At 43.7% G+C, this 19,992-nt stretch overlaps 1 protein-coding gene and 2 long non-coding RNA genes across 4 annotated transcripts in view; all 3 read left to right on the top strand.

The window, feature by feature from the left end:
• Positions 1–4,863, top strand: part of LOC130357219 (uncharacterized protein DDB_G0290685-like) — a 50,198-nt gene extending 45,335 nt beyond the window's left edge. Inside the window, exons 11-13 of one of the 2 annotated variants that reach the window (XM_056559823.1) lie at positions 87–134; positions 3,994–4,042; positions 4,813–4,863. In XM_056559823.1, coding sequence (XP_056415798.1) covers positions 87–134; positions 3,994–4,039 — 94 coding nt within the window. In that variant the 3' untranslated portion in view covers positions 4,040–4,042; positions 4,813–4,863. Of the gene's footprint in view, positions 1–86; positions 135–3,993; positions 4,043–4,812 lie in introns of those variants that run through there. The other variant, XM_056559824.1, reaches the window with a different exon arrangement.
• A 375-nt stretch (positions 4,864–5,238) lies between these two features.
• LOC130357241 (uncharacterized) lies at positions 5,239–5,792 on the top strand. Its single transcript, XR_008889150.1, has 2 exons — positions 5,239–5,427; positions 5,571–5,792. It is a non-coding gene; the product is annotated as an uncharacterized LOC130357241 (long non-coding RNA).
• A 432-nt stretch (positions 5,793–6,224) lies between these two features.
• Positions 6,225–7,264, top strand: LOC130357237 (uncharacterized). The gene is made up of 3 exons (XR_008889144.1): positions 6,225–6,703; positions 6,846–6,985; positions 7,129–7,264. It is a non-coding gene; the product is annotated as an uncharacterized LOC130357237 (long non-coding RNA).
• The last annotated feature ends 12,728 nt before the right edge of the window (positions 7,265–19,992 follow it).

Raw genomic sequence — 19,992 nt, 5'->3', positions numbered from 1 at the left:
GGGGCACATACTTATGGGGTCTTTGTGAGGCTTAGAAGAATTATTCTGGATGAGATCACATATAATATCTTGTGTTTCTTTTTCAGGATTTTTAGAACACCAAGTGGCCGGTCCAGACAACGACTGAGGGACATGTGAGTAATAGAAGGAGGTCACATCTGTCTCCTCCATCTTCTTCTGGTCATCTTCATTATACAAAATACAACATTCAGACACTGACTCCTCCTAGTGGCCCCTGGAAGGTTTTATCAGTGGATATTATGTTACATGGGGGGGCCCCGGCCTAGAATCTCCTTATCTCTACTTGGGAATATTGGGAGCTCAGGATCTCAAAGCTTTAATACTAATAAGTCAATGTCCCCCTGATATAGAAGGAGAGATGTGACAGGAGTCATAGTAACACTGGGATCACCCCTCTAGACATTGCAGAATTATAAGAAGCTCACAGAAATTTTGGGGCCCCTTACACAGAAATTCTGAAATTTTGGGGCCCCTTACACAGCTCATGATCTCTCCCCCCCCCCTCCCCATGGTTTATACATAGTATCAGAAATATAAAATAATACCTCCACTTCAGGACAACATATCACTCCGGCAGTGACTAAATAATACCATCATACTGTACGGAAATAAAACCCCTATACACAGACCAGTTTCACTAATAACACCACTATACAAGGGACAAATAATTGTACCACACCATGAACACTACCACTACCACTATTATTGTTATTGAATAAAAATCACTATACACAGACCAAAGAGTAGTGTCACATACAGCACATCCGCAGCGTATTTGACTCTGCAGATGTGCTACCGGCAGTCACAGAGAGATTGCATAGTGTGCTCCCTGCTGTGGCTGGGTAGCTCTGTGCGTCGGCTCATGACTGTCGGCGGGAAATCCGCCGCTACGAGTGGACACACAAAGCTACAGGGACTTTCTCTGTGACTGCCGGCAGTGCATCTGCAACTTCAAATACACTGAGGATGCGCCAAAAATGTCCCAACCCATAGAGTGACCGTACAAAATATCACAAGCTGTCCACGTGTACTGCATACTGTATACAGTAAGTTATTATAGGTATATACTCACAGGGGGCGTCTCTTCTTATCGGAGCTGTTCACTTTTCTCTTTCTTCTCCATCTGTCCTGGGTCATCATGAACACGTCTCCACTGAATCTGCCAGATTTTAGGATTCTCACCTGTACAAGCCGCCTATATGTATTACACTGCCTCATATAGTATTAGATTCCTCTGTGTCCCTGCATAGTAGTAGGCCCCCTTACATTGCCCCTATACAGCATTAAGAGAAGTAGGAAAAAGAACTCCAAGGATGGCGCTATCCCGAACAAATGGCATAAATGGCTTTCTAAATAAGCAAACCGCATTTTATTGTAAAAGACAGTTTATATGTAGATCCAAGGCAAGACGCGTTTCGGGTAATATCCTACCCTTTATCAATTGCAGATGTGTCATATCAGGCTCACAGCCTCTATATATGCGAGCCTGATATTACACATCTGCAATTGCAATCCCTTGTATACCCCGTATTTAGGAATGATACGCATAAACTCAAGGGTTATACAAGGTGAGAGTCCATAATTATTAATAGTTCCCCTTACATTGCCCCCATAGATTATTAATAAGCCCCCTTACATTGTCCCCATAGATTATTAATAGGCCCCTTTACATTGTCCCCATAGATTATTAATAGGCCCCTTTACATTGTCCCCATATATTATTAATAAGCCCCCTTACATTGCCCGCATATATTAATAGGCCCCCCTTACATTGCCCCCATAGATTATTAATAGGCCCCCTTACATTGCCCCCATAGATTATTAATAGGCCCCTTTACATTGTCCCCATAGATTATTAATAAGCCCCCTTACATTGCCCCCATAGATTATTTATCAGCCCCCTTACATAGTCCCCATAGATTAATAGGCCCCTTTACATTGCCCCCATAGATTATTAATAGGCCCCCTTACATTGCCCCCATATATTAATAGGCCCCCCTTACATTGCCCCCATAGATTATTATTAGGCCCTGTTAGATTATCCCCATAGATTATTATTAGGCCCCCTTTAAATTGCCCCCATATATTATTAATAGGCCCCCTTACATTGCCCCCATAGATTATTAATAGGCCTCCTTACATTGCCCCCATAGATTATTAATAAGCCCCCTTACATTGTCCCCATAGATTAATAGGCCCCTTTACATTGTCCCCATAGATTATTAATAAGCCCCCTTACATTGCCCCCATATATTAATAGGCCCCCCCTTACATTGCCCCCATAGATTATTAATAGGCCCCCTTACATTGCCCCCATAGATTATTATTAGGCCCTGTTAGATTGTCCCCATAGATTATGATTAGGCCCCCTTTACATTGCCCCCATATATTATTATTAGGCCCCCTTACATTGCCCCCATAGATTATTATTAGGCCCCCTTACATTGCCCCCATAGATTATTAATAGGCCCCCTTACATTGCCCCCATATATTATTAATAGGCCCCCTTACATTGTCCCCATATATATTTATTAGGCCCCCTTACATTGCCCCCATAGATTATTAATAGGCCCCCCCCTTACATTGCCCCCATATATTATTAATAGGCCCCCCCTTACATTGCCCCCATAGATTATTATTAGGCCCTCCTTACATTGCCCCCATTGATTATTATTAGGCCCTCCTTACATTGCCCCCATAGATTATTATTAGGCCCTCCTTACATTGCCCCCATAGATTATTATTAGGCCCTCCTTACATTGCCCCCATAGATTATTATTAGGCCCTCCTTACATTGCCCCCATAGATTATTATTAGGCCCCCTTACATTGCCCCCATAGATTATTAATAGGCCCCCTTACATTGCCCCCATATATTATTAATAGGCCCTCTTACATTGTCCCCATATATATTGATAGGCCCCCTTACATTGCCCCCATATATTATTATTAGACCCCCTTACATTGCCCCCATAGATTATTATTAGGCCCCCTTATATTGCCCCTATTGATTATTAGGCCTCCTTACATTGTCCCCATAGATTATTAATAGGCCTCCTTATATTGCCCCTATTGATTATTAGGCCTCCTTACATTGCCCCCATAGATTATTAATAGGCCTCCTTATATTGCCCCTATTGATTATTAGGCCCCCTTACATTGCCCCCACTGAACAGAATAAAGCAGCTCTTGTCGCTCATCTTCTGTCGTAGCCTTCAGTGTATACAGCATCATTAGGAGCCGCTGCCGCACAGGAAGCCTGGGCTGGAGTTACAGGGCGGAGCCTCTGGCTCCTTCCTGTCGTGTTAGGTGTGCCGCCGCGAGTACAACAAGTGTTGAAAGTTGCAGCCACTTGGGGATTCGGGAGAGGTGTCCTGGATTCCCTTGCAGCCTCCCCTTCACAGGGGGTGCAATGGGGCCCACAGGTGAAGGGGGCGGTTACCCCACTGCAGGGACCATACCACCACAGTTCCCTGCATGGAGTTAATGACAGGGGGCAGACATAGGGCTCCAGAGACCCCTGGGAGCCCAGGCCCCTTACTGGGGTACTGGCTGTACCCCCCCCCCCCCCCCCTGATGGCGGCCCAGCTCTGCAAATGTCATCAGCCACATGGAGTTAAATATAGGGATGAAAGGGAATGTCTAGGAAAAATCTATAGATAAGGGGCGGCTTTCTGTTACAGAAATGTAGAGATGGTGGCCATATTAATTCTAGTATTAGCTCTGTTGGAGCCCCCTCTATGTGTCACCGCCTCTCTGTACCCCCCACCAGCTCCCTGATACTCCAGTATTAGGCTGTATGGGTGAGCGGAGCCCTATGGATATGTGTGATGGATACACCGGAAGCTTCCAAGCATATAGGGCAGAGGTGGGGGCTGATGTGTAATGTGAACAGAGCCCAGGGCCTATGTACAGATCACAGCCATGTCACCAGGGGGCGCCGCTCATCTCACAAACTTTTCTTGTTTTGTAGATTCCGCTCCATATTCTGCTGTTGTTGCTGCAAAACCAGCGACTAGAAAGTGAGTATCCAAGTCCCCGATAAGAACGTTCTATCCTCATATTCATCTGTCCAAAAGATATTTAACCCATTCCTGCAAAAAGCTGTGCCTATAATGGTCAGGAGCGGCTATAATATACAGCTGGGCGCTCACTGCAACTGCCGGGACCGACGCTAGCGCCAATCATGACCATTTAGCCCCCTAGATGCTCTGATCAATTGTGACCATATCTATCTATTTGCTGTATATCTGTCTATCACGTCGTCCCACTGCTACAGTCCAGACCGGAGGCCGGAGCTCCAGAGAACTTTACCCAAGGACCGTGAATATATAGCGGAACTGGGTTGTAGATGTAACTAGTTTGCGTGCGCCCAGCTATGGTACACAACCAAGCTTGAAATTGCAGAGTCTTATAACCATGGGATTGTGTAATGTAACGTCTTTACAATAGTTGGTGTTTTTTTGGCTGCTCCAGGTCTGTGGTTTACACTATCTGGGCACATTTCATTACTGTTTACTTTGGGATTGGGCAATATGGTGGTTAACAATGTTTACAATCTTAAGCACTTTATTACCCTGTTTACATATAGTGGGGTTTGTAGGTTCTACCTGCTGCCAAAGTTCAGGGGTAGCAGAAAACCTTGTGTACTATTTCCCCTGAGGAAGCTAATGCGATTGTTAGCAGAAACATGTTGAGAGTACACATTTGCTACTTTTGGTTACTTACCTGTTAAACCTGAAAACATTTTAAATATTTCTTATATGGCAACTAATCTTCTTTTTTTCCCCAGAAAACAAATACAAAAAGAAAAAAAAAATAGATAAAAAGAAAAAAAGGTAAATCTCCAATCCATCATGTCTATCCATCTACTGTATCTCTGTCTATCATGTTGCCTCTTTTCTGTTTCTAGCTTTTTGTCTGGTTATCTCTGTGTGGATTTCTTTAAAAAAAAAAAAAAAAAAAAAAAAATGAAATATGCATGGCAACTAATGTTTTGTTGTTTTATTTTCAGAAAAAAAAAAAAAAGGTAAAGTTACAGTCCAGTACATCTATCTATCTATCTATCTAGCTATCTATCTACTGTATCTCTGTCTATCATGTCGTCTCTTGTCTTTTTCAATGTTTTTCTCTGTTGGTATCTGTACGGATTTGTTACAATTGTTAAATATTTCTTGTATAGCAATTAATCTTTTTTTTATTTTTTATTTTCAGCTAAAAAAAAAAAAAAAAAAAAAAAAAAAAAACTTGTGCACCATCTACCACCTACCTGACAGCTCAGAGTACTGTGCTCAATCTACCACCTACATGAAAGCTCGGAGTAACTGTGCACCATCCACCACCTACCTGACAGCTCAGAGTACTGTGCATCAGACAAAAAAAAATAAAAAATAAAAATAAAAAAAAGGTAAATCTCCAATCATGTCTATCAATCTACTGTATCTCTGTCTATTGTCTGTCTCTATCTCTTTTTCTGTATGTCTCTGTATGGATTTGTTAAAAAAAATTGTTAATTATTTCTTGTATGGAATCAAATTTTTTTTCTTCCAGAAAAAAAAAAAAAAAAAAAAAAACCTGTGCACCATCCACCAGCTACCTGACAGCTCAGAGTACTGTGCACCATCTACCAGCTACCTGACAGCTTCAAGTACTGTGCACCCTCCACCAGCTACCTGACAGCTTCAAGTACTGTGCACCATCCACCACCTACCTGACAGCTCAGAGTACTGTGCATCAGACAAAAAATACAAAAAAATAAAAAAAAAAGGTAAATCTCCAATCATGTCCATCCATCTACTGTATCTCTGTATATTGTCTGTCTCTATCTCTTTTTCTGTATGTCTCTGTATGGATTTGTGAAAAAGAAAAATTGTTAAATATTTCTTGTATGGAATCCAATTTTTTTCTTCCAGAAAAAAAAAAAAAAAAAAAAAACCTGTGCACCATCCACCAGCTACCTGACAGCTCAGAGTACTGTGCACCCTCCACCAGCTACCTGACAGCTCAGAGTACTGTGCTTCAGACAAAAAAAATAAAAAATAAAACAAAGAAAAGGTAAATCTCCAATCATGTCTATCCATCTACTGTATCTCTGTCTATTGTCTGTCTCTATCTCTTTTTCTGCTTGTCCCTGTATGGATTTGTTAAAAAAAAAATTGTTAAATATTTCTTGTATGGAATCACATTTTTTTCTTCCAGAAAAAAAAAAAAAAAAAAAAAAAAAAAAAAACCTGTGCACCATCCACCAGCTACCTGACAGCTCAGAGTACTGTGCACCATCCACCAGCTACCTGACATCTCCGAGTACTGTGCACCATCCACCACCTACCTGACAGCTCAGAGTACTGTGCATCGGGCAAAAAATACAAAAAAAAAAAAATAAGGTAAATCTCCAATCATGTCCATCCATCTACTGTATCTCTGTCTATTGTCTGTCTCTATCTCTTTTTCTGTTTGTCTCTGTATGGATTTGTAAAAAAAAAATTGTTAAATATTTCTTGTATGGAATCAAATTTTTTTCTTCCAGAAAAAAAAAAAAAAAAGACAAAAAAAAATACCTGTGCACCATCCACCAGCTACCTGACAGCTCAGAGTACTGTGCACCATCCACCACCTACCTGACAGCTCAGAGTACTGTGCATCAGACAAAAAATACAAAAAAAATACAAAAAAATAAAGAAAAGGTAAATCTCCAATCATGTCCATCCATCTACTGTATCTCTGTCTATTGTCTGTCTCTATCTCTTTTTCTGTATGTCTCTGTATGGATTTGTTAAAAAAAAAATGTTAAATATTTCTTGTATGGAATCACATTTTTTCTTCCAGAAAAAAAAAAAAAAAAAAACCTGTGCACCATCCACCACCTACCTGACAGCTTCAAGTACTGTGCACCATCCACCACCTACCTGACAGCTCAGAGTACTGTGCATCAGACAAAAAAAAATAAAAATAAAAATAAAGAAAAGGTAAATCTCCAATCATGTCCATCCATCTACTGTATCTCTGTCTATTGTCTGTCTCTATCTCTTTTTCTGTTTGTCTCTGTATGGATTTGTGAAAACAAAATTGTTAAATATTTCTTGTATAGAATCTAATTTTTTTCTTACAGAAAAAAAATAAAAAAATCTGTGCACCATCTACCAGCTACCTGACAGCTGTAAGTACTGTGCACCATCCACCACCTACCTGACAGCTCAGAGTACTGTGCACCATCCACCATCTACCTGACAGCTCGGAGTACTGTGCACCATCCACCACCTACTTGACAGCTCAGAGTACTATGCACCATCCACCACCTACCTAACAGCTCGGAGTACTGTTAACCATCCACCTCCTACTTGACAGCTTGGAGTACTGTGCGCCATCCACCTCCTACTTGACAGCTCGGAGTACTGTGCACCATCACCATTCGGCACAACCTCTGAAGCAGTCAGCCTATTATTTACACCTCCCTCCTCCTGAGGATCAAGCTCTTCTACAGAGCAGGAGCTGCTGATGCCGCATAGATTGTGACTCCATCTGACACCGCGGCTCAAACCGGCTACTGACAGCATAATGCTACTGTACAACTTCTGTACTACTTGTCTACAAAGAGGAGGACAAGATGCTGCTGGGAAGACTCAAGAGATGTCTCCTGAAGATCACCAAGTTTGTTACCACAACGAGAGCTCCCAGAATGGCGCAGTCAGGTTTCATCACAAGACATCATCTAAATCAAGAAGAGCAACAGCAGGGCGCCCTCCAGTGGTAAGCCATATACCAATCTTCCCAGGTCCACTGCTTATGCTTGCCTCTCCAGCTAGTAGCCCTGCTTTAGCAGCCTCCATAGGCCATGTACTGTCCCAGCAGTGAGTGGTTTCACTAGATCTATACCAGACTGTGCTGAGCGGAGTGCGCCTGCTACTGCCCCTGCCAAGCCCACACCCATGAGGAGCACATGTAGAGACCCCGCCATGTATCTCACTGGACTCTTCTATTAATCTGAAGTGCAGCAAACACCTAGCGGTCTGGAATTCTTCTGGAGAAAACTGTCCTCAAGGGAAAAAGAGGCTTCACCAACTCTCATAGAAGAACGGAGCCCGGTATTCCATGGATAGAGACATTCACCATGACCACCGACACAGTAACCGCACATCCATTGTCTGCATTGGGGTGAGATGTTGACTTTATTAGGAAACCAGGGTCGGCCATGGGGGTGTGATCTGGAGGGGGGCGGGGATGGGGGGAAACTGGGGTAGAAAGATACTGCCCTGTGGGAAAGATAATACTCGATGGGCAGAATTATCCTGGGGGCAGAAATAATCCTTGGGGGAATAGGGCACTGGAAGGTGATGGGTATGAGGGGGGGGGGGGGGGGGGGTGATATTGGGGGTGATACTGGGGGAGGTTGTATTGGGGGGGTAATACTGGGGGAGGTTGTATTGGGGTAATACTGGGGGAGGTTGTATTGGGGGGTAATACTGGGGGAGGTTGTATTGGGGGGTGATACTGGGGGAGATAATAAAGGCCCCTGTGAGTGGTGGGATAAACACCAATTAGACTATTTATGCAAATCTGCCTTTAGGCAAAATAATGTCATTTTACCCCCTCACTGAAAACTATTATTTCATATTTAAAAAAAAAAATTTACTCTATAAAAACCGCTGGTTTGGTGCTGACGGTTCTTACATATTATAAGTTATAACACTGTATGAGTAACATCCAGCAGTTCTACAGTATTTGTATGACTCTGTTCACATCAATATTTGAAGATCTTACTGCACTAGTCCTGTATAATCATCGGGACAGACCAGACTAAGGAGGTCTAGATCATAGCCCCTGACATGTTTCTCCAGTACTCTGGCGTCATCAGGGACATTCAGGGCTATAACGGAGAAAACTTTTTTTTGGGGGGTTGTTTAGTGCTGGGGGGTAGTTTATCACCCTTGTGGGTACGTCACTAAGAGGGGGTAGTCTATCACTCCTGTGGGTTCATCACAAACAGGTGGGGCTAGTTGTTTAATACCCCTGTGGGTATGTCACTAAAATGTGGGTTCATCCCTAAGAGTAAGTAAGAGTAGTTTATTACTTTTCTGGGTATGTCAGTAGAAAGGGATAGTTAATCACCCCTGTGGCTACTTCACTAAAAGTTGGGTAGATTATTATCCCTGTGGATATATCACTAGGAAGAGGGTAATTTATTACCCCTGGCGATAATTCACTAGGGGGGGGGGGGGGGGGGGATGGCTTATTATCCCTTTTGGTATGTCATTAACAAAGGGATAGTATATTGACCCTGTGGGTACATCACTAAGGGTTAAATAGTTTATAACCCCTGTAGGTATGTCACTAAGAGGTGGGTAGTATATAACCCCTTTGGGTAGGCCACTAAAGGGTACATAGTGTTTTCCCCTTTGGGTACATCACTAAGAGGGAGGAAGTTTATTCCCTTGTAGGTGCATCACTAAAATGGGGGATTAGTTTATTACCCTGAGGGTACATCACTAGGAGGTGGGTATTTAATTTCCCCTGTGGGTACATCTCTAGGAAGGGAGTGGTTTATTACCCCTGGTGGTACGTCACTAAAGGGGGGAGTTAATTTCCCCTGTGGGTACATCCCTAAGATGCTTGTTGTTTATTACCCCTTTGGGTACGCCACCAAGAAATGTTTTATTGCTGTTGGTACATCACTAAAAATGGGGGTAGTTTATTACCCATGTGGGTAGCTTATTACCTCTGTGGGTATGCCACAAATGGGAGGTAGTTTATTACCCCTGTGGGTACGCTACAAATGGGAGGTAGTATATTACCCATGTGAGCATGCCTCAAACAGGGGGAAAAGTTTATTAAACCTGTAGTTATACCACAAATGGGGGGGGGGGGCTGATAGCTTATTACCCCTGGAGGGGGTTCTTACGCCTGTGGTCCCGGCATTGTGAGGGGGGGGTAGATTATCACCCCTGTGGGTACTTCACTAAGAGGGGAATGGGAGTTTTTACCTTTGTGGGTCCATCACTAAGGGTGGGTAGTTTATTACCCCTGTGGGTACGTCAATAGAAAAGGGGTAGTTTATTACCTCTGTGGCTAGACCACAAACAGGGAATAGTTTATCACCTCTGTATGTACTTCACTAAAAGGTGGGTATGCCACAAACCGTAGGGGGTGGATGGGTGGGGGGGTTAGTTTATAACCCCTGTGAATACTTCAGTAAGAGGGGGTAGTTTATTACTCCTGTGGGTATGTCACAAAAACGGGGATGGGGGGGTACATCACTTAGAAAGAGGTAGTTCATTCCCCCTGTGGGTATGTCACTAAGTAGTGGATAGTTTATTATTCCTGTGGGTATGCCAAAAACAGGGGGTAATTTATTAACCCTGGTGGTAAGTTCTGAGGGAGTAGTGCATTATCGCTTTGGGTATTTCACTGACAAACCCCTGTTAGTACGTCAATAAGAAGGGGGTAGTTTATTACCCCAATGGGAGCATTACTAAGAGGTAAGTAGTTTATTATCCCTGTGAGTACGGTGTAAGAGGTGGGTAGTTTATTACCCCTGTGGGTAGGTTACTAAAGGGTGCAAAGTTTATTACCACGAAGTGTATGTCAATAAAAAGTAAGGGGGTTGTTTATTATCCCTATGAGTACATCACTAGGAAGAGGGTCATTTATTACCCCTGTGGGTACGCCACAAAAAGGGGAGGCTGGTAGTTTATTTCCCTTGTGGGTACGTTACTAGGAAACAGGGTAGTTTATTACCCCTGTGGGTACTTCAATAAAAGGCGAGGGGTTATTACCCCGGTGGGCCCATCACTATTTGAGGGGGGGGGGAGTTTATCGCCCCTGTGGTTACATCACTAAGAGGAAGTAGTTTATTAGTCATGGGGGTACTTCATCAAGAGGTGAGTAGTTTATTACCCCTTTCAGTCTGTCACTTAGAGGTGAGTAGTTTATTACCCCTGTGATTGTGTCACTAAAAGGTGAGTAGTGTATTACTCCTTTGGGTAGGTAGACCACAAACAGGTGGATATGGGAGTTTATTACCCATGTGGGTTTGTCACTAAAAGGGGGGGTTATTACCCTTTTGAATCCGTTACTAAGAGGGGGAGATAGTTTATCCCCCCTGTGGGTACTTCATTAAGAGGTGGCAGGTTATTACCCCTTTGGGTACGTCACTTAGAGAGAAGTAGTCTGTTACCCCTGTGGATACATCACTAAGTAGGGGATAGTTTATTATCCCTGTGAGTATGCCAAAAACAGGGGGGTAGATTATTATCACTTTGGGTACATCACTAAGAAAGGGATAATGTATTACCCCTGTAGGTATGTCACTTAAAGATGGGTAGTTTATTACCCCAATGGGTACATCACTAAGAGGTAGGTAGTTTATTGCCTCTGTGGGTTCGACACTATAAAGGGGATAGTTTATTACCCCTGAGGGTGCTTCATTATGATGAAATGAATGTATTACTCCTGTGGGTATGTCACTAAGAGGGGGGTAGTTTATTATCCCTGTGGGTACATCACTAAGAGGCATGTTGTTTATTACCCCTTTGGGTACGCCACCAAGAGTTGTGTAGTTTTTACTGCTGTGGGTACGTCACTAAAAATGGGGTAGTTTATCACCCCTGTGGGTACTTCAGAATGTGGTGGGTAGTTTATTACCCCTGTGGGTACGCCACAAATGGGGGTAGTTTACTACCCATGTGAGCATGCCACAAACAGGGGATAAAGTTTATTACCCCTTTGGTTATGCCACAAACGGCAGGGGCGCTGATAGCTTATTACCCCTGGAGGGGGTTCTTACGCCTGTGGTCCCGGCATTATGGGGGGGGGGGTACATTATCACCCCTGTGGGTACTTCACTAACAGGGGTTAGTTTATTACCCCTGTGGGTATTTCACTAAAAGGGGGATGGGAGTTTTTACCTGTGTGGGTCCATCACTAAGGGGGGGTAGTTTATTACCCCTGTGGGTACGTCAATAGAAAAGGGGTAGTTTATTACCTCTGTGGCTAGACCACAAACAGGGAATAGTTTATCACCTCTGTAGGTATTTCACTAAAAGGAGGGTATGCCACAAACGGTGGGGGGTGGATGGGTGGGGGGGTTAGTTTATAACCCCTGTGAATACTTCTCTAAGAGGTGGTAGTTTATTACTCCTGTGGGTATGTCACAAAAACGGGGGTGGGGGGGTACATCACTTACAAAGAGGTAGTTCATTCCCCCTGTGGGTATGTCACTAAGTAGTGGATAGTTTATTATCCCTGTGGGTATGCCAAAAACAGGGGGGTAATTTATTAACCCTGGTGGTAAGTCCCGAGGGGGTAGTGCATTATCGCTTTGGGTATTTAACTGACAAACCCCTGTTAGTACGTCACTAAGAAGGGGGTAGTTTATTACCCCAATGGGAGCATTACTAAGAGGTAAGTAGTTTATTATCCCTGTGAGTACGGTGTAAGAGGTGGGTAGTATATTACCCCTGTAGGTAGGTTACTAAAGGGTGCAAAGTTTATTACCACGAAGTGTATGTCAATAAAAAGGAAGGGGGGTTGTTTATTATCCCTATGAGTACATCACTAGGAATAGGGTCATTTATTACCCCTGTGGGTACGCCACAAAAAGGGGAGGCTGGTAGTTTATTTCCCTTGTGGGTACGTTACTAGGAAAGGGGTAGTTTATTAACCCTGTGGGTACTTCAATAAAAGGCGAGGGGTTATTACCCCGGTGGGCCCATCACTATTTGAGGGGGGGGGGGGGAGTTTATCGCCCCTGTGGTTACATCACTGAGAGGAAGTAGTTTATTAGTCTTGGGGGTACTTCATCAAGAGGTGAGTAGTTTTTTACCCCTTTCAGTATGTCACTAAGAGGTGAGTAGTTTATTACCCCTGTGGTTGTGTCACTAAGAGGTGAGTAGTTTAATACTCCTTTGGGTAGGTACCCACAAACAGGTGGATATGGGAGTTTATTACCCATGTGGGTATGTCACTAAGAGGTGAGTAGTTTATTACTCCTTTGGGTAGGTACCCACAAACAGGTGGATATGGGAGTCTATTACCCATGTGGGTTTGTCACTAAAAGGGGGGGTTTTACCCTTTTGAATCCGTTACTAAGAGGGGGAGATAGTTTATCCCCCCTGTGGGTACTTCATTAAGAGGTGGCAGGTTATTACCCCTTTGGGTACGTCACTTAGAGAGAAGTAGTCTGTTACCCCTGTGGATACATCACTAAGTAGTGGATAGTTTATTATCCCTGTGGGTATGCCAAAAACAGGGGGGTAGATTATTATCCCTTTGGGTACATCACTAAGAACGGGATAATGTATTACCCCTGTAGGTATGTCACTTAAAGATGGGTAGTTTATTACCCCAATGGGTACATTACTAAGAGGTAGGTAGTTTATTGCCTCTGTGGGTTCGACACTATAAAGGGGATAGTTTATTACCCCTGAGGGTACTTCACTATGATGAAATGAATGTATTACTCCTGTGGGTATGTCACTAAGAGGGGGGTAGTTTATTTTCCCTGTGGGTACATCACTAAGAGGCATGTTGTTTCTTACCCCTTTGGGTACGCCACCAAGAGTTGTGTCGGTTTTTACTGCTGTGGGTACGTCACTAAAAATGAGGTAGTTTATCACCCCTGTGGGTACTTCAGAATGTGGTGGGTAGTTTATTACCCTTGTGGGTACGCCACAAATGGGGATAGTTTATTACCCATGTGAGTATGCCACAAACAGGGGAAAAAGTTTATTACCCCTTTGGTTATGCCACAAACGGCAGGGGGGCTGATAGCTTATTACCCCTGGAGGGGGTTCTTACGCCTGTGGTCCTGGCATCATGAGGGGGGGGGGATAGATTATCACCCCTGTGGGTACTTCACTAAGAGGGGTTAGTTTATTACCCCTGTGGGTATGTCACTAAAAGGGGGATGGGAGATTTTACCTTTGTGGGTCCATCACTAAGGGGGGGTAGTTTATTACCCCTGTGGGTACGTCAATAGAAAAGGGGTAGTTTATTACTTCTGTGGCTAGACCACAAACAGGGAATAGTTTATCACCTCTGTAGGTACTTCACTAAAAGGTGGCTATGCCACAAACCGTGGGGGGTTGATGGTTGGGGGTTGGGTTATTTTATAACCCCTGTGGATACTTCTCTAAGAGGTGGTAGTTTATTACCCCTTTCAGTATGTCACTAAGAGGTGAGTAGTTTATTACCCCTATGGTTGTGTCACTAAAAGGTCAGTAGTTTATTACTCCTTTGGGTAGGTAGACCACAAACAGGGGGATATGGGAGTTTATTACCCATGTGGGTATGTCACTAAGAGGACAGTAGTTTATTACTCCTTTGGGTAGGTACCCACAAACAGGTGGATATGGGAGTTTATTACCCATGTGGGTATGTAACTAAAAGGGGGGGTTATTACCCTTTTGAACCCGTTACTAAGAGGGGGAGATAGTTTATCCCCCCTGTGGGTACTTCATTAAGAGGTGGCAGGTTATTACCCGTTTGGGTACGTCACTTAGAGAGAAGTAGTCTGTTACCCCTGTGGATACATCACTAAGTAGTGGATAGTTTATTATCCCTGTGGGTATGCCAAAAACAGGGGGGTAGATTATTATCCCTTTGGGTACATCACTAAGAAAGGGATAGTGTATTACCTCTGTAGGTATATCACTTAAAGATGGGTAGTTTATTACCCCAATGGGTACATCACTAAGAGGTAGGTAGTTTATTGCCTCTGTGGGTTCGACACTATAAAGGGGATAGTTTATTACCCCTGAGGGTGCTTCATTATGATGAAATGAATGTATTACTCCTGTGGGTATGTCACTAAGAGGGGGGTAGTTTATTATCCCTGTGGGTACATCACTAAGAGGCATGTTGTTTATTACCCCTTTGGGTACGCCACCAAGAGTTGTGTAGTTTTTTACTGCTGTGGGTACGTCACTAAAAATGGGGTAGTTTATCACCCCTGTGGGTACTTCAGAATGTGGTGGGTAGTTTATTACCCCTGTGGGTACGCCACAAATGGGGGTAGTTTACTACCCATGTGAGCATGCCACAAACAGGGGATAAAGTTTATTACCCCTTTGGTTATGCCACAAACGGCAGGGGCGCTGATAGCTTATTACCCCTGGAGGGGGTTCTTACGCCTGTGGTCCCGGCATTATGGGGGGGGGGGGTACATTATCACCCCTGTGGGTACTTCACTAAGAGGGGTTAGTTTATTACCCCTGTGGGTATTTCACTAAAAGGGGGATGGGAGTTTTTACCTGTGTGGGTCCATCACTAAGGGGGGGTAGTTTATTACCCCTGTGGGTACGTCAATAGAAAAGGGGTAGTTTATTACCTCTGTGCCTAGACCACAAACAGGGAATAGTTTATCACCTCTGTAGGTATTTCACTAAAAGGAGGGTATGCCACAAACGGTAGGGGGTGGATGGGTGGGGGGGTTAGTTTATAACCCCTGTGAATACTTCTCTAAGAGGTGGTAGTTTATTACTCCTGTGGGTATGTCACAAAAACGGGGGTGGGGGGGTACATCACTTACAAAGAGGTAGTTCATTCCCCCTGTGGGTATGTCACTAAGTAGTGGATAGTTTATTATCCCTGTGGGTATGCCAAAAACAGGGGGGTAATTTATTAACCCTGGTGGTAAGTCCCGAGGGGGTAGTGCATTATCGCTTTGGGTATTTCACTGACAAACCCCTGTTAGTACGTGACTAAGAAGGGGGTAGTTTATTACCCCAATGGGAGCATTACTAAGAGGTAAGTAGTTTATTATCCCTGTGAGTACGGTGTAAGAGGTGGGTAGTATATTACCCCTGTAGGTAGGTTACTAAAGGGTGCAAAGTTTATTACCACGAAGTGTATGTCAATAAAAAGGAAGGGGGGTTGTTTATTATCCCTATGAGTACATCACTAGGAAGAGGGTCATTTATTACCCCTGTGGGTACGCCACAAAAAGGGGAGGCTGGTAGTTTATTTCCCTTGTGGGTACGTTACTAGGAAAGGGGTAGTTTATTAACCCTGTGGGTACTTCAATAAAAGGCGAGGGGTTATTACCCCGGTGGGCCCATCACTATTTGAGGGGGGGGGGGAGTTTATCGCCCCTGTGGTTACATCACTGAGAGGAAGTAGTTTATTAGTCTTGGGGGTACTTCATCAAGAGGTGAGTAGTTTTTTACCCCTTTCAGTATGTCACTAAGAGGTGAGTAGTTTATTACCCCTGTGGTTGTGTCACTAAGAGGTGAGTAGTTTAATACTCCTTTGGGTAGGTACCCACAAACAGGTGGATATGGGAGTTTATTACCCTTGTGGGTATGTCACTAAGAGGTGAGTAGTTTATTACCCCTATGGTTGTGTCACTAAGAGGTGAGTAGTTTATTACTCCTTTGGGTAGGTACCCACAAACAGGTGGATATGGGAGTTTATTACCCATGTGGGTTTGTCACTAAAAGGGGAGGGTTTTACCCTTTTGAATCCGTTACTAAGAGGGGGAGATAGTTTATCCCCCCTGTGGGTACTTCATTAAGAGGTGGCAGGTTATTACCCCTTTGAGTACGTCACTTAGAGAGAAGTAGTCTGTTACTCTTGTGGATACATCACTAAGTAGTGGATAGTTTATTATCCCTGTGGGTATGCCAAAAACAGGTGGGTAGATTATTATCCCTTTGGGTACATCACTAAGAACGGGATAATGTATTACCCCTATAGGTATGTCACTTAAAGATGGGTAGTTTATTACCCCAATGGGTACATCACTAAGAGGTAGGTAGTTTATTGCCTCTGTGGGTTCGACACTATAAAGGGGATGGTTTATTACCCCTGAGGGTACTTCACTATGATGAAATGAATGTATTACTCCTGTGGGTATGTCACTAAGAGGGGGGTAGTTTATTTTCCCTGTGGGTACATCACTAAGAGGTTTGTTGTTTCTTACCCCTTTGGGTATGCCACCAAGAGTTGTGTTGGTTTTTACTGCTGTGGGTACGTCACTAAAAATGAGGTAGTTTATCACCCCTGTGGGTACTTCAGAATGTGGTGGGTAGTTTATTACCCTTGTGGGTACGCCACAAATGGGGATAGTTTATTACCCATGTGAGCATGCCACAAACAGGGGAAAAAGTTTATTACCCCTTTGGTTATGCCACAAACGGCAGGGGGGCTGATAGCTTATTACCCATGGAGGGGGTTCTTACGCCTGTGGTCCTGGCATTATGAGGGGGGGGGGATAGATTATCACCCCTGTGGGTACTTCACTAAGAGGGGTTAGTTTATTACCCCTGTGGGTATGTCACTAAAAGGGGGATGGGAGATTTTACCTTTGTGGGTCCATCACTAAGGGGGGGTAGTTTATTACCCCTGTGGGTACGTCAATAGAAAAGGGGTTGTTTATTACTTCTGTGGCTAGACCACAAACAGGGAATAGTTTATCACCTCTGTAGGTACTTCACTAAAAGGTGGCTATGCCACAAACCGTGGGGGGTTGATGGTTGGGGGTTGGGTTATTTTATAACCCCTGTGGATACTTCTCTAAGAGGTGGTAGTTTATTACCCCTTTCAGTATGTCAATAAGAGGTGAGTAGTTTATTACCCCTATGGTTGTGTCACTAAAAGGTGAGTAGTTTATTACTCCTTTGGGTAGGTAGACCACAAACAGGGGGATATGGGAGTTTATTACCCATGTGGGTATGTCACTAAGAGGTGAGTAGTTTATTACTCCTTTGAGTAGGTACCCACAAACAGGTGGATATGGGAGTTTATTACCCATGTGGGTATGTCACTAAAAGGGGGGGTTATTACCCTTTTGAACCCGTTACTATGAGGGGGAGATAGTTTATCCCCCCTGTGGGTACTTCATTAATAGGTGGCAGGTTATTACCCGTTTGGGTACGTCACTTAGAGAGAAGTAGTCTGTTACTCTTGTGGATACATCACTAAGTAGTGGATAGTTTATTATCCCTGTGGGTATGCCAAAAACAGGGGGGTAGATTATTATCCCTTTGGGTACATCACTAAGAAAGGGATAATGTATTACCCCTGTAGGTATGTCACTTAAAGATGGGTAGTTTATTACCCCAATGGGTACATCACTAAGAGGTAGGTAGTTTATTGCCTCTGTGGGTTCAACACTATAAAGGGGATAGTTTATTACCCCTGAGGGTACTTCATTATGATGAAATGAATGTATTACTCCTGTGGGTATGTCACTAAGAGGGGGGTAGTTTATTATCCCTGTGGGTACATCACTAAGAGGCATGTTGTTTATTACCCCTTTGGGTACGTCACCAAGAGTTGTGTAGTTTTTTACTGCTGTGGGTACGTCACTAAAAATGGGGTAGTTTATCACCCCTGTGGGTACTTCAGAATGTGGTGGGTAGTTTATTACCTCTGTGGGTACGCCACAAATGGGGGTAGTTTATTACCCATGTGAGCATGCCACAAACAGGGGATAAAGTTTATTACCCCTTTGGTTATGCCACAAACAGCAGGGGCGCTGATAGCTTATTACCCCTGGAGGGGGGTTTTTACGCCTGTGGTCCCAGCATTATGAAGGGGGGGGGGGTAGATTATCACCTCTGTGGGTACTTCACTAAGAGGAGTTAGTTTATTACCCCTGTGGGTATGTCACTAAAAGGGGGATGGGAGTTTTTACCTTTGTGGGTCCATCAATAACGGGGGGTAGTTTATTACCCCTGTGGGTACGTCAATAGAAAAGGGGTAGTTTATTACCTCTGTGGCTAGACCACAAACAGGGAATAGTTTATCACCTCTGTAGGTACTTCACTAAAAGGTGGGTATGCCACAAACCGTTGGGGGTGGATGGGTGGGGGTGGGTTCGTTTATAACCCCTGTGAATACTTCTCTAAGAGGTGGTAGTTTATTACTCCTGTGGGTATGTCACAAAAACAGGGGTGGGGGGTACATCACTTACAAAGAGGTAGTTCATTCCCCCTGTGGGTATGTCACTAAGTAGTGGATAGTGTATTATCCCTGTGGGTATGCCAAAAACAGGGGGTAATTTAGTAACCCAGGTGGTAAGTCCTGAGGGGGTAGTGCATTATCGCTTTGGGTATTTCACTGACAAATCCCTGTTAGTACGTCACTAAGAAGGGGGTAGTTTATTACCCCAATGGGAGCATTACTAAGAGGTAAGTGGTTTATTATCCCTGTGAGTATGGTGTAAGAGGTGGGTAGTATATTACCCCTGTGGGTAGGTTACTAAAGGGTGCAAAGTTTATTACCACGAAGTGTATGTCAATTAAAAGGAAGGGGGTTGTTTATTATCCCTATGAGTACATCACTAGGAAGAGGGTCATTTATTACCCCTGTGGGTACGCCACAAAAGGGGGAGGCTGTTAGTTTATTACCCTTGTGGGTGTGTTACTAGGAAAGGGGTAGTTTATTATCCCTGTGAGTACTTCACTCCGGTGGGCCCATCACTATTTGAGGGGGGGAGTTTATCGCCCCTGTGGTTACATCACTAAGAGGAAGTAGTTTATTAGTCTTGGGGGTACTTCATCAAGAGGTGAGTAGTTTATTACCCCTTTCAGTATGTCACTAAGAGGTGAGTAGTTTATTACCCCTGTGGTTGTGTCACTAAAAGGTGAGTAGTTTATTACTCCTTTGGGTAGGTACCCACAAACAGGTGGATATGGGAGTTTATTACCCATGTGGGTATGTCACTAAAAGGGGGGGTTATTACCCTTCTGAATCCATTACTAAGAGGGGGACATAGTTTATCCCCCCTGTGGGTACTTCATTAAGAGGTGGCAGGTTATAACCCCTTTGGGTACGTCACTTAGAGAGAAGTAGTCTGTTACCCCTGTGGATACATCACTAAGTAGTGGATAGTTTATTATCCCTGTGGGTATGCCAAAAACAGGGGGGTAGATTATTATCCCTTTGGGTACATCACTAAGAAAGGGATAATGTATTACCCCTGTATTTATGTCACTTAAAGATGGGTAGTTTATTACCCCAATGGGTACATCAC

This window comes from Hyla sarda, chromosome 2 (assembly GCF_029499605.1).
Source record: "Hyla sarda isolate aHylSar1 chromosome 2, aHylSar1.hap1, whole genome shotgun sequence".
Lineage (NCBI taxonomy): Eukaryota > Metazoa > Chordata > Amphibia > Anura > Hylidae > Hyla > Hyla sarda.
Note: the sequence above shows the minus strand (reverse complement) of the source record. Positions and strands in the feature narration are given on the sequence as shown.